The 12,383-nt window shown below is 45.3% G+C and overlaps 1 protein-coding gene across 1 annotated transcript in view; it reads right to left on the bottom strand.

Moving 5' to 3' along the window:
- LOC133128480 (cohesin subunit SA-1) overlaps positions 1-12,383 on the bottom strand; it is a 51,114-nt gene that overhangs the window by 18,713 nt on the left and 20,018 nt on the right. The window contains exons 2-6 of the mRNA XM_061242051.1: positions 3,400-3,602; positions 2,432-2,552; positions 1,733-1,888; positions 973-1,069; positions 723-799 (exon numbers count right to left, since the gene is read on the bottom strand). Of these exons, the coding sequence (XP_061098035.1) occupies positions 723-799; positions 973-1,069; positions 1,733-1,888; positions 2,432-2,552; positions 3,400-3,428 (480 nt within the window). The 5' untranslated portion in view covers positions 3,429-3,602. The remainder of the gene's footprint in view (positions 1-722; positions 800-972; positions 1,070-1,732; positions 1,889-2,431; positions 2,553-3,399; positions 3,603-12,383) is intronic.

The following is a 12,383-nucleotide window of genomic DNA, read 5'->3' as shown; positions in this document are numbered from 1 at the left end:
GGAGGGAAAACATTTAGCACATAACCACTGTGTCAGACGGAAATATCTGCTCTGTTTGTACTGGGACGAGATGACTGCAAACAGCTCAGAAGACGTAATATTGGATCAACATACTGACAGGTGCCAGAATCACACCCTCAGCCGATGATAACACAGCACTTTCTGAAATCAACACTCATTTAGACCCAGGAAATCCTGGCTCCAGGCATCCCTCAAAAGGCTATTTGTGTCAAATGCTTCGCAAACGAATTATCGATTGCTCTCTAAATTAATTACCAGAGACTGCTTTTCTCCATTCAAGAGTCAAACGTTCACGAGAGAGCTCATCCGATCTATAAAACATGTCAGCGGATATGAAGACTCAATTAAAGAACATTAATCTTTTTTTTTTAATGTGAAAGCCTTAACAAGGCAAAATGAGGCTGGCATGGTCTTGACCACCCACCCTATTAGCAATAACTTGAGACAACTGTATGTGCAGTATATCAACAACGCATTTAATGAAGTAGCAGCAGAGGTCACATACCACTGAATTATGAAATGGCAGCTACTATAAATATTTCAATATACTATCAATATTTTCAAACAATCCATTTTTTGCATCCTATGATCGAAAGCACACTGCACTGACGAGCCAGGCCAAGATTTCACTCCAAAGCGGACAGATTCCCACCATCACACGTCAACCAACCAGATAGTGCCACATCATAACAAAGAATTACCTCGTCAAATTCCTCTGTCATTTTCCGGATAATTTCAGCATTTTGCATGTTGCGAAACATCTCGATTCTTACAGTGCCTGTAATTGAAAAGACACAGATGTTAGCATCTTGGTCTATGATTCAAGTCAGGCACGCAGAAGCAATAAACTCTGCTTCCAGAAACCCCAATCGATTTACTTCTCTTACTGGGACTTCAAAACTGAAATAAAGAAATACAGAAAGAGTTGGCAACAACAAAAAGAGAAATTACCTTTACACCCAGAGCACTGAATGAAGAAGTTGATTAGGTCGAGAAGTGCTATATCTCGGTCTTGCTTGTAGGACTCAATCCAGTCATCAACAACAGACTGCAAAGAGAGGAAATGTATAAACACTGTACTTCACATAAGCAACTGCACTGCAGATCTCAGAAATGCATCCATGCTATACTGCAGATATAACCAAATCATTGCCCACATTTAGCATCCTTTGTATTAGCATGCTTTGTAGCTAATCAAATGGTCAATGCTGTCATTTGCAGCACTGGTAACTACTTACGGTTAAACTTACAGTTGATTTTCAGTTTGTCACCATCACGGCTCAGACAGCAGTGCAGTTTGAATTTAGTACCACATTCCTGCGATTAGCTTTGTGACTTTGAGGTGCAGTATTTATAGTGTTATTGAGCTTTTCATATCATTTTGGAGGTTTCGATTTGTGTTCCATACTGGTTAAAGTAAAAATGAATGAATTGCCTACTACCAGATCCCGTTGCTAAATGTTAGCACAGAGAGCTGACCATAGGGCACGGGGCGCTCCGGGGGCATGGTTAGGGCCTTTTCAAAAACCCATCCTCACTGCTCTTTCCAAACCTTTTGTGGGCGTTTTAGATACTAAAGCCAGGAGAAGAAAGCTAATGGGTGCGGGCCTTTAATGTGCTCGGGACCAGTCTGGAGACCGTGCAGCAGAAACAGAGGGGCCTGGGTCAGCAGTGTGATGCATTGAGACCGCGGAGGGGTTAAAATGGGCACCTGCATGGCGCTCTTTCCCATCTTGACCACCTCGAACAGGGTTACGGGGTCGCCCCCCTCGCCGTTCTGCTGGGGCAGTCCGTTGGCCTTCCGCCCCCGAGGGGGTCCCATCTGGGACTTCTCCGCAGGGGTCTTCCGAGGCTTCTTATTGGCCGTCTACAGATGGGGAGGCGAAGAGTCAACGACATACATACTTACATAAGTTTCAGAAACGTAACACACACACACACACACACAACGGCCTTCCATTTCCTGCAGTTTCTGGCGGCTCTGCTTTGGAATACATTCAGCTGCCAGCAGGAAGCTGCTGATAAAGAACCTCCTCACCGCCATGTCAGTGGGGGACAGGAACAGACCACTGATTTCTGAGGGGAAGGCATACACAGTTTCCTGTTGGGCCCCATGGCTTTACAGCCGTTTAACCAGGGCTGCATGTAAAAGTATATGGGCTCTGTAACACAACAAAGGAGGCCTACTTCCTGCACACTAATGAGTTCAGAATGGTGGATAATTAATGTCTTAAGGCCAGTTTTAAGTACAGATCACCCCCCCACCCAAACCTCTATAAATACCCAGCCCCTCCAGGCCTGCTCAGCAAGACTCCACCCTCTCAGCACAGACCAATGAGGGTGAGCTCCCTGGGAAACAGATGAAATGGGGGGTATATGCCCCGCCCCAGCAGGTCTGAGGGGGTCGTACCGGTGGTCTCCCGGGCCTCCCCCTCTTCTTCTTGCCCTTGATCTCCCCGCTGTCGTCCAGCTCGCTGACGCTCACGCTGAGGCTGACCGTCTCCGCCGGGCCCGACTCATTACTGGGGTCCCTGTGAGAGAAAAGAGGGTCAGAGCACAGACACAGGCCCTGAGGCCAGAACACATGGAAACCCACCCACACACACACACACACACACACACACACACACACACACACACACACACACACACACACACACACACACAGATAGAGAACATCAAACACACACATGCACTTCACGCGCACACACAGTCTCTCTTGCTCAGAGACAGGCGTGCGCGCACACACGCACACACACACACCCACACACACACACACACCCACACACACACACACCCCCCCACACACACACACACACACACACACACACACACACAGATAGAGAACATCAAACACACACATGCACTTCACGCACACAGTCTCTCTTGCTCAGAGACAGGCGTGCGCGCACACACGCACACACACAACGTCAAAAACACTCACACACACACACACACACACACACACACACAGAACATCAAACACACAACACACTCACTCACTCACATTGGTGTAAAAACAAACACATACATTCTACTAACAGGAACCTACAGACCCACCCACCAACATGCACACAAGTACACACACACACACACACACACACACACACACACACGCACGCTCACAGCACAGTGGAAGGGGAACACAGGTTGTGTCCAAGCAGATCAAACACTCCACACTGCGACCCCAAACCCACGTGCAGGCATTATGAGCATGTGCCAGCTGAAGCCCAGCATACGTAAACATGCCTAAACACACCATTTCAGAGTTAGGAAACAAAAAGCAACCGTTGAGACCTACGACGACCACTCTCACCAACAAGGACAGCAGAACTTGCACGTCCACAGACGATACGCACAAATATGTTCAACACTCACTGTAAAACTGGCAGCTCTGAGGTAATCATCGTGAGGCGATCTCAGCAGCCTCCCACTGTGGGACTGTAGCACCGTGCAGGTAAGTCTCTTTCCCCAAAGTGTTCCAAAGAGCGGGACTGGTCTTCACCAAACGCAGGAGAGTTACAGGAAGGGCTTCTCTTCTGGTGCTCTAGTGTGGCCTCGACCCGGTCATACCCCGCAGTCTGAAACAACAACACACAAGACTTTACATTCAACATTACATTCAACTCAACTGGCTGATTCTTTTATAAAACTACATGGTGTGACCATTCATTTTTTAATTAATAAAATAACGCGTTTGCTTAGAACATTTCTAAAATTTTCTCTTGAATACACACTCAAGCCAGATAATTAAACATATTGAAGAATGTGCGTGTTTTCATTAGAGTGATGGGAGAAAGCACATGGTGAGATTTTGCAGAAAGTGTACAGAGACACCAACTGGCCATTTGATGAACTGCAACCAAGAAAATTAGGCAAGAAGGGCACATGGACCCATCTAAGCACAAAGGTGGATATTTAATGAATCTATATTTAATTGAATCCAAGAACTTTCATATTTAAAAAAAAAAAAAGCATTAAAGCAAAGCATTTAAAAAGATTGTGTTTGTTAACAAGTGACTTAATCATCGTTTAATCGTACAAAATAATTTCAGAACAAACATTCATATAAAATTAGAAACATGACATGCTTCAAATAAATGTGTAACGACTGGCACTTAAGCAAAAGACATATTTCATGCCTAACAGTAACAGACATATCCACCATTTAGTTTGGGGATTACCCCATACATATTGAGAATACCTGTTCTCTTGTGATATAACTGATCAAGTCGGGCCAATAACAAGTTTTTGAAATTGGTATAATGTGTGAATAGGACAGTTATTAAATTGTGTGAAAAACTATTTTAAAAAGCAAGCAAAATTATATTTAAAATGATTTTTAAAGCAATCAAGTACTCCGTGGTGGCAGTTATAATCCTTCCATGCAAATGCAATCAAACAGGAAATTGCATGAGGTTATAAAAAAAATGCTTAATGCTAATTATTAGTAATTCTCAATTACATTTGAGAGACAATATAAAAATAGTACTCTGTATTGCCACTGGGGGCAGTGTGAACCAAACTATTTTGACAAAAGTGAATCTAGAATGGTACATTTAATTGGGCTAGTCTGTAATTTAGAGCTTAAACACTTGCGTGAGCACTTAATCAAAATTTATTTGACATCGGATGCATTTTTATTTGTAGGCAAGTATATTTCAAGTCCATTTTCCCCCATCAGAACTGATAAAAACTGAGAGATAGGTTCACAATGTTCCATGAGCAACAGTAGGGGGCAGGCTAAGAAAGTCTTAATTTAAATGTTATCAACTCATACAGCCTTTGCAAAGAACTACATCAAGTACTAAGTGTGATACAAACTTCAGTGTGGATACAAGAATTAACACGCGTGCATGCGAGCATTTGCGCGTGTGTGCTTGCGTTCGCACGTGTGTGGTGAGAAAAATGTGTGCGACTTACAGCTGCGGTGACCAAACACCTGGAATAACACTAAAGCCAGGTGTAAAACTCTGAAACTAAAACAGCAAAGTTGGCCAGCGCTGAACAAGCAGAACACAGGGCGATATTTATACGGTTTACTTCACAGGGCTGCGACCTCCTGCTTAACCCTGGCGGGTGCACACATGTTCCAAGATGCATTTTTATTTATATTTTTTAACATTTGGCATTTTTGCCAGTGGAAGCCCGTTTCACAGGGCTTGCAGGGAGCAGAGGGATTATGCAGTCGGTGGGGTTAAAGCCTAACCTGTCTGGCCTGCCACTAGATGGCTGTACACTGTTGGTGAAGTTAGGCTTGCTTTATTTAGCAGGTGCGGGAGTCTCTGCACGTTCTGCTGTAGCTCGCAAGCTTCAGCTACAGAGCGTGAAATGCACTCTGTCTCTGTCTCTGTCTCTGTCTCTGTCTCTCCCGCACCCGCACACACACACACACACACACACACACACACACACACACACACACACACACACACACACACACACACACATTGCAAAAGGGGAGGCCTTCATTCTCCCCTCTGACGAAATGAAGGAGGACTCGAGAAAAAGGTGAGAACAGCAGTACTGACAGACGCAGAGAAATTGAGGGGGTGGAAAGAACAAAAATAGCCCTTGCAGGTAACCGGGCCTCTCTGTTTCATTCCCGGTTCCCCCTCCACCATCACTGTGAACCCTGTGAGGAGGAGGAATCTAAGCAGTTTCCCATTGACCCGGTCAGCCCCCTCCACAGTGTACCCCCACACAATGGCTAACAAGCTACCATGGTGACCTCCCTCACCTCCTCACTACCCCCTCCCCCAGCCAAGGCTATAGAGATGAGAACTCAGTCACGAGAAAGGTAAACCAGTGACGACTTCGCTACCCTTTCCTCCTGCCAAACTTCCGAAGCTACCTCCCCTGGGGGCCAGTCTCATGACGATGAGGACATTACAAAAATGACAGGTGGCTCAATCGCTGAGCAGGCCCTCATGGTTATGTAGGACTGAGGCTTGAGGCAAGAGCCCCTTTTCTCTATTAGTCTGAATTGTAGCAACAAACTTTCCCCTTTATCCTTTCATTTAGGTTCAAGTTTGCTTTCCCTAGAACACTGGTGAAGTATTTCCAGTTTTTCTTTTTTTCTTTTTTCATTTGTTCAGCAATGTTGAGTTATGCAATCTACCCATAATGCCCCAGCCTGTAGAAAATGTCTTTAATGAGCCTTTCAAAAAGGGCCTGAAAGGATGGTATAAATGCCTGGGCTGGGAGCCCTGGGAGAGTGGTTCCAAGAACAGCAAACTCCAACTGGCTCCTGTATTATTCATATGAGGCACAGCGAATCCGGGGGGGAACTGAGCTTTAGCGGCTAACAGCTGCAGTATTAAATGACACCAGCACCTTCACCAATCAGGCGGTTGTGGTCCAATACGCTTTTGTAGGTTCCAAGTCCGGGTGCAGAAACAAAAAGGTTGATGAACTTGGCGCTCTGTTCTGTTCACACTCCTGGGTCGCAATAGTTAGAAAAGGAGAATCCTAACATCAAGTCCTGGTGTGAGACCTCGGCACAAATAGCCACTTGCATTGCCACAAAATGGTTGCAAAGACAAATCTCTCAAAGGCTGCCAACAATCCGCATGAATTGGTGGTTTCAAGGTTTAAAGAACTGCTTTTACATCACTGGTTAGCCACATGTCTCCCAGTCCTCCCCAGTGCCATGACTGGCTGCCTGAAAGCAATTTTCCCATGAAGGCACGCCCTAGGTACCAAAATTCTTAGTTGTGGAAATTAGGATGTGTGAGAGGTCAATACTTTTCACCTTTAATGGGTCGAGTAAAGGACATGCAGGGACATTCATTTTCCCCCAAAAGGTAGTGGCCGTGCCCTCGGGAGAACCTCTCCATATGAGAGAGCCATCTAAACACTCCCTGCCAGAAGACTGGGGACACCAGGTCACTCACAGGGTCAACCCCTGGGAGATGCATCTGCGGGTGGGGTACCCACGTTTTGTGATGCAAAACAGCTACACATTCAAACTAAAGGGTGTCCTCGCTGGGTCAGTAGGCAGCTGGGGATGAGGGTGTAGGGGCGATGTAATTTCAAGGGTAATCGGGTCAAAGGTTTATAATTGACGATTGGTCCTGTTTCAAACTAATGAAAACTGAATCGATGTATCGAAGGACGGAAAAGGGACTTGGTTGATCTTCAATCCAACTGGACTCCATTCCCTCGGTCAAAGTACTGGCTTCAGATAGACAAACCCCTACTATTGCCAATACCTGATGGTCATTGTCCCCTTCCTCCCATTCCACCGACAGGTCAAAAAGGCGTGCAACCATCCACCCGACCAGGAGCATTGACCAAATCCGACACACTCGGAGCCTTATCCACGAGGTCTCCACAAAGCTGCCCGTCCCTCGGCAGAAAAACTCAGATGCCTGGGACAGGCATCATCTCTCCCTTCCCCACTCTGAATTCCTTTTTGCAAGCATCATTAATTTTTCACCATCCCTCTTTTCTGCCCTGCTCTCCTCCTGACAAGCCCGCTCTTTTTCTTTTAAAGCTGCAATTCGCGTTTCAGATGATTACAGGCTGCAGAGCCGACGGGGTCGGCAGTTATGAATCTGCTCTGTGATAGCGTAAATATTTCTTTGTGCGCACGCATTCCTGATGTGGAGAAGAGCAAGGAGGGAAAATATTTAGAGAGAACACAAATCCGCCAAAACATTTTCAGTGGTAACAGTAAAAATTGATGTTGAACTCAATGTTTAAAATTTGTACCAACTAATCGGGCATCTGTAATGCAGCTGGAACAAATGCTGGAAAGCTGCTGGACATGTTATTTAGGTATGCTGGTCTGTGGTTTTTTAATTAAAGTCTCTTAGCAAATAGTCCAAACGGCAATGTGGCGGTAAAAGTTGCGGCCTTCAAAATGCTTGGAAAAAAGACTAACCGGCAGCTATTATAATAATACTTTGGGCTGTGGCTTATATAGTAAAATAACGAGCATTTCCATGCCACTTTGAATGTTCCACATTCAAATGCTTCTTCACAAGCACACAGAAGGTCAGCTGGATGAGACCATACACCTGCTAAGAAATGTATTAAATGCAGTAAACTCCCAATACGCAGACCGTGAGATGTCTGCTGGACTTGATGAAACCCTCCTGCCCCAGGAAGCCGTGACGTACACTGGCGGACACCCAAAGCCAGTGCGAAGCCAAGTCCACATGATTGATTTGGAACCAAATTATGTTGCTTAATAAGTATCGATCAAAGCAGTGATTCCAGGCTGACAAATGAGAGAATCCGTAAAGATGCAGCAAGAGAGTACTTTCAGAGCCACTGATCATCGATACAGTTCCCCTTCTAGCCTGCTTTGTGTTTGCAACTGAATAATATCTATATTGGCATGGGCCTACAGAGAATATGTTAAATCAGACTACCCCATTTCAGGCACAAATTGTAAAGGGAGAGTGCTCCAAACAAATAGGGGTGAATGGGCAAGCGGTTTTTATTGAGCTTACACCTTAACTGCGGCATTACAATTCAATTGCCATGGCATTTGGATGGGGATGATTTAACCATACCATTCAGATAAGGTACAGATAAAATGCTACGACTGCACGATATATCATATTTATCATCACCGGGATAAACACATCACTAAATACAGCTTGAACTACAATGAACAGTGAATCTATTTAAAATGATGTTCAGTTAAATTGATTGGCTATTCATGTGCAATTTTCTCAATAAAAGCACATTGAAATAATGCATTAATTCATATATATTATATTACATTAATTCTTCATTCAGTGGGCAGAGGCTATTCATTGGCTGAGGTCTATAGTAATGTACCTAACGGTGAAATACATTAGAACTGTGCACACTTGAATATTTGTTTATTTATCAAGTCATATCGTCATCGCAATATTCAACAACGTTATCACACAACGCATATTTGCCTCATATCGCACAGACCTATCAAACGTGCAGTAAATCCATTCCCAGCTCATGCTTATTAACAAGGGTAGCCAACTGTGCTTGTAAATACCATTTTAACAGCATCAAGCAAGAGCCAAAATGGTTCTCCTGCTGGTGCCATTACTGTAGGCCGCTAGGAAAAAAAACGGCAGCAAGATGAAAGCGGGCTACCTGCGCCGAGGCCGCACCTCGGCGTATCGACTGAGCCTCAATTAGAGGAGACCAATGGACGGTTCCGGAAAAACCCCTGAAGGTAAAACACTGCTGCTCTTCAAAGCGCAAAGCTGAGGTCAAAGACGCTTCCACCCCACCCGCCTCCCGTGGCTAGCGGGATATCGGTCCGGAAGAACGGGAGTGGGTCTTGGGTCTCGGGTCCAGCTTTCGATCCGGAAGTCGGTCGTTTACGGCCGTGGCTCTGGTCCAAGCAGAAACTGCACGGTCGGACTCCCTCATTACCATGAGCCGGCCGCCTCTGGGCCCCGCGCAGAGTGCGGGACAATTACCAGGCCCCTAATGAGCAGTGCAATGCTTCAGCTGTCAGCCCGCGGCTCAGGGGCTCTGAGGATGACAAAGCACACAGCACCGGGACTCTGCCTTTAATGGCTTCTGCAGAGAACTACGCCCGAGACGCTGAATCCGCATGCCGGAAGATGAGCAGTCCGAGGCTGAGAATAACTTCCCATAGGATGGCAGCGCGGTCAGGGAACCGAGCTCTCATCCAGCCGACTGTGAGCTTGAATCTGACTCGGACCCACATCCAGACAGCTCTGAGTTTGAATCCCAATCTGGCTTCCATCCAGTTCCGGGTTTGAATCCCAATCTGGCTTGCATCCAGTTCCGGGTTTGAATCCCAATCTGGCTTGCATCCAGAACAGCTCTGAGTTCGAATCCCAATCTGGCTTGCATCCAGTTCCGGGTTTGAATCCTATTCTGGCTTGCATCCAGACAGCTCTGAGTGGACGGCTGCAAGTTGTAAGACGGCAGCGAGTTGCAAATCAATTCCAGTCGGTGGCAGTAACCCTGGGGGATGAGCTTAATCGGAGATGCCCTCAGACACACCCAGTGCTGCGAATGGACTACATGTGAAATGCAGGCCGTATGAATCAGTCCGAGTAAGAGAATCCTCAAAGCAAACAAGCGAATGGCAGCAAGCGGACGATGCACAGACCAGACATCTGAGGGTTCAACACTGAGGGCCAACGCCAGCCTCCATTCATTTCAGCTGATTCTTGACAAGCAGGATTTTTTAAAATCGGCAAAGCACTAGAATCAGCCAAGTGCTGGCATCTGAAAGAGCACACATTTCATATGTAGGACTTCAATAATAGGTGTGCACATTCATAATAAGATTTGCTTGTTTATTCTTCTGATAGAAAACAGGCAAGACACTTTCTAATTTACTCATTAATGTTTCATTTATGATTTCCTTAGTGTACCCAGGGACAGGTGTTACTAATTAGCCTTTGGCTATGAACACTTGCAATGCACCGGATACTTATTTGATAGCATTGATGTAAAATGCTTTTTGGCATGTCATGAACAAGCTACAAATCAATAAATAAATGCAAATCAGACCCCGACATTAACAACCATTAACAAACAAACATTTTTTTGGCAGTAAGCAGAGGCAGGCTAAAGGCAGGGCTGCTGAGAATCACTAAATTATGCTATAGTTTACTTCCAGCTTTTTTCAAACAATTTCTGCATTTGCATCCCCCGGCTATGCCAAGCAGGCAGAAAAGCAATTGGTTCTGAAGGCACCCATCGTTACGGCCAGCAGACTACACATTTCTCATATTCCCAATAAAAAAACGTGTACTGCCAGAGACTACATACAAACATGGACAGCAAATGCTAATTCTGCATGGGTCTCCTCTTTAGAGATCAATTTGGAAAGCCTACGAACAGCACATACATCCTCACCCCACTGGGTTTCTCTTCAGACTCCACTGTTAATATTGTAGACGTGACAAGGGATGTGTCGTGTTCCACACTACCTCACTACGTTCTGTCTGAAAGCATCAGTGTGATTTGATACATTTATCCCAGCTCTGTGGCTTAATGTGTGGGCAAGCGATGAGGACAGTGCACATGTAAAACTTTGCAGCGGCACAATATTTTTCCAATTAAGGGAAAATGTGACCGACGGATGTTATGAATTTTTGCTCAAATTAAACGCAGTATAACAAACAGTGGTGGGTACTCAGAAGCCAAAGGGACTGAAAGGGCAACTGAATTGCTGAAAAGTGTAGTTAAGAAGGAGCACAAAACGTGTACTTGGGGTGTGCATTCAAAACTATTCCCATGGGTTCAATTTTACACCAGATTCCGGCCACAACATTGTGGTAAGATGATGTAGAAAAATGATTATGACTATTATATGTAGTAGATTCACAGGTACAAAAAAAAAATACACCAAAAGCCCATTTTCCCCCCAGGGTTATTACAGTATGAAGCTTAATATGAACAGTAGCCATTTGTTACACCCTTCCCCTTTGGGAAAATGAGAGGGAAAAGCCCAATAAAGCTCTGAAACAGGATGAGCGTGCTGCTCCTTCAGAGTCGGCTAATTTAATTGCACAAGATGGATGGCTCAGAGCCGTTTTGTGTCGCACGGGTCGCGGGAAGGATGCTGCAGCCGAAACAAATCTCCTGGCTCCAGTTAACAGCAGCCGAGGTGTCGGAATAATGACGTTCCCGCCGCTCTGTGAAGCTCACCTGAGGCTCAGGCACCTTCCCCCTCCCCAGTCAATGAGTCTTCTAATGCCTTACATTCCCACAAGTCAGGTCTTATTAAACCCCAGTTTCCCAATTTATGCACAGTCAGGACTGTATGCGACGGCCATTCCGGTTCTTCTTTGTGTTATGAGTGCTATAGGGGCACATGATTTACAGATTTACCCATCTATATGCTGCACTGCACTAAACACAAAAATTGACCCATAGGCCTATGACTGGAAAAGTCAATAAAATGAACAGCTGACATTAAATATCACACGCTCATTCTTGGCAATATGTCAAGTTATGCAACTTCTTGCATATGCAAAAACATTCTGCTCGTGTATTGTCTGGTACACTTTCACAGAATAAAGCCAGATTTTTTTGTTATGAAGGTTGAGTATGGATTTGGTTCAGGCTGGCCTGGATCAAGTAGACATTTGGAATGCCAAGAGTAATCCCGAGAACAGCGGTGAGTGACGTGAATAAACAGATGATCTCATCTTGGCCCAGAATGCACCGATCGTTTTAGGCATCCGCCTCAGAAACAAAGACCGCCTGCCTTTGCGCGTGGTCTCGGTTTCCTGAGCTCGGACTGGCAGGCAGTGTCTGATGTCCAGAGTTTTTTTTTTTTTTTTTTTTCGGAAGCCAGCTATATCACAGCATTGAAAAAGGAATAAGACTGGCCAGCCAGGTGAATAACGCACTGACCTGCGTTCTGA

This window comes from Conger conger, chromosome 5 (genome assembly GCF_963514075.1).
Source record: "Conger conger chromosome 5, fConCon1.1, whole genome shotgun sequence".
Classification (NCBI taxonomy): domain Eukaryota; kingdom Metazoa; phylum Chordata; class Actinopteri; order Anguilliformes; family Congridae; genus Conger; species Conger conger.
This window is presented reverse-complemented; position numbering and strand designations above follow the sequence as displayed.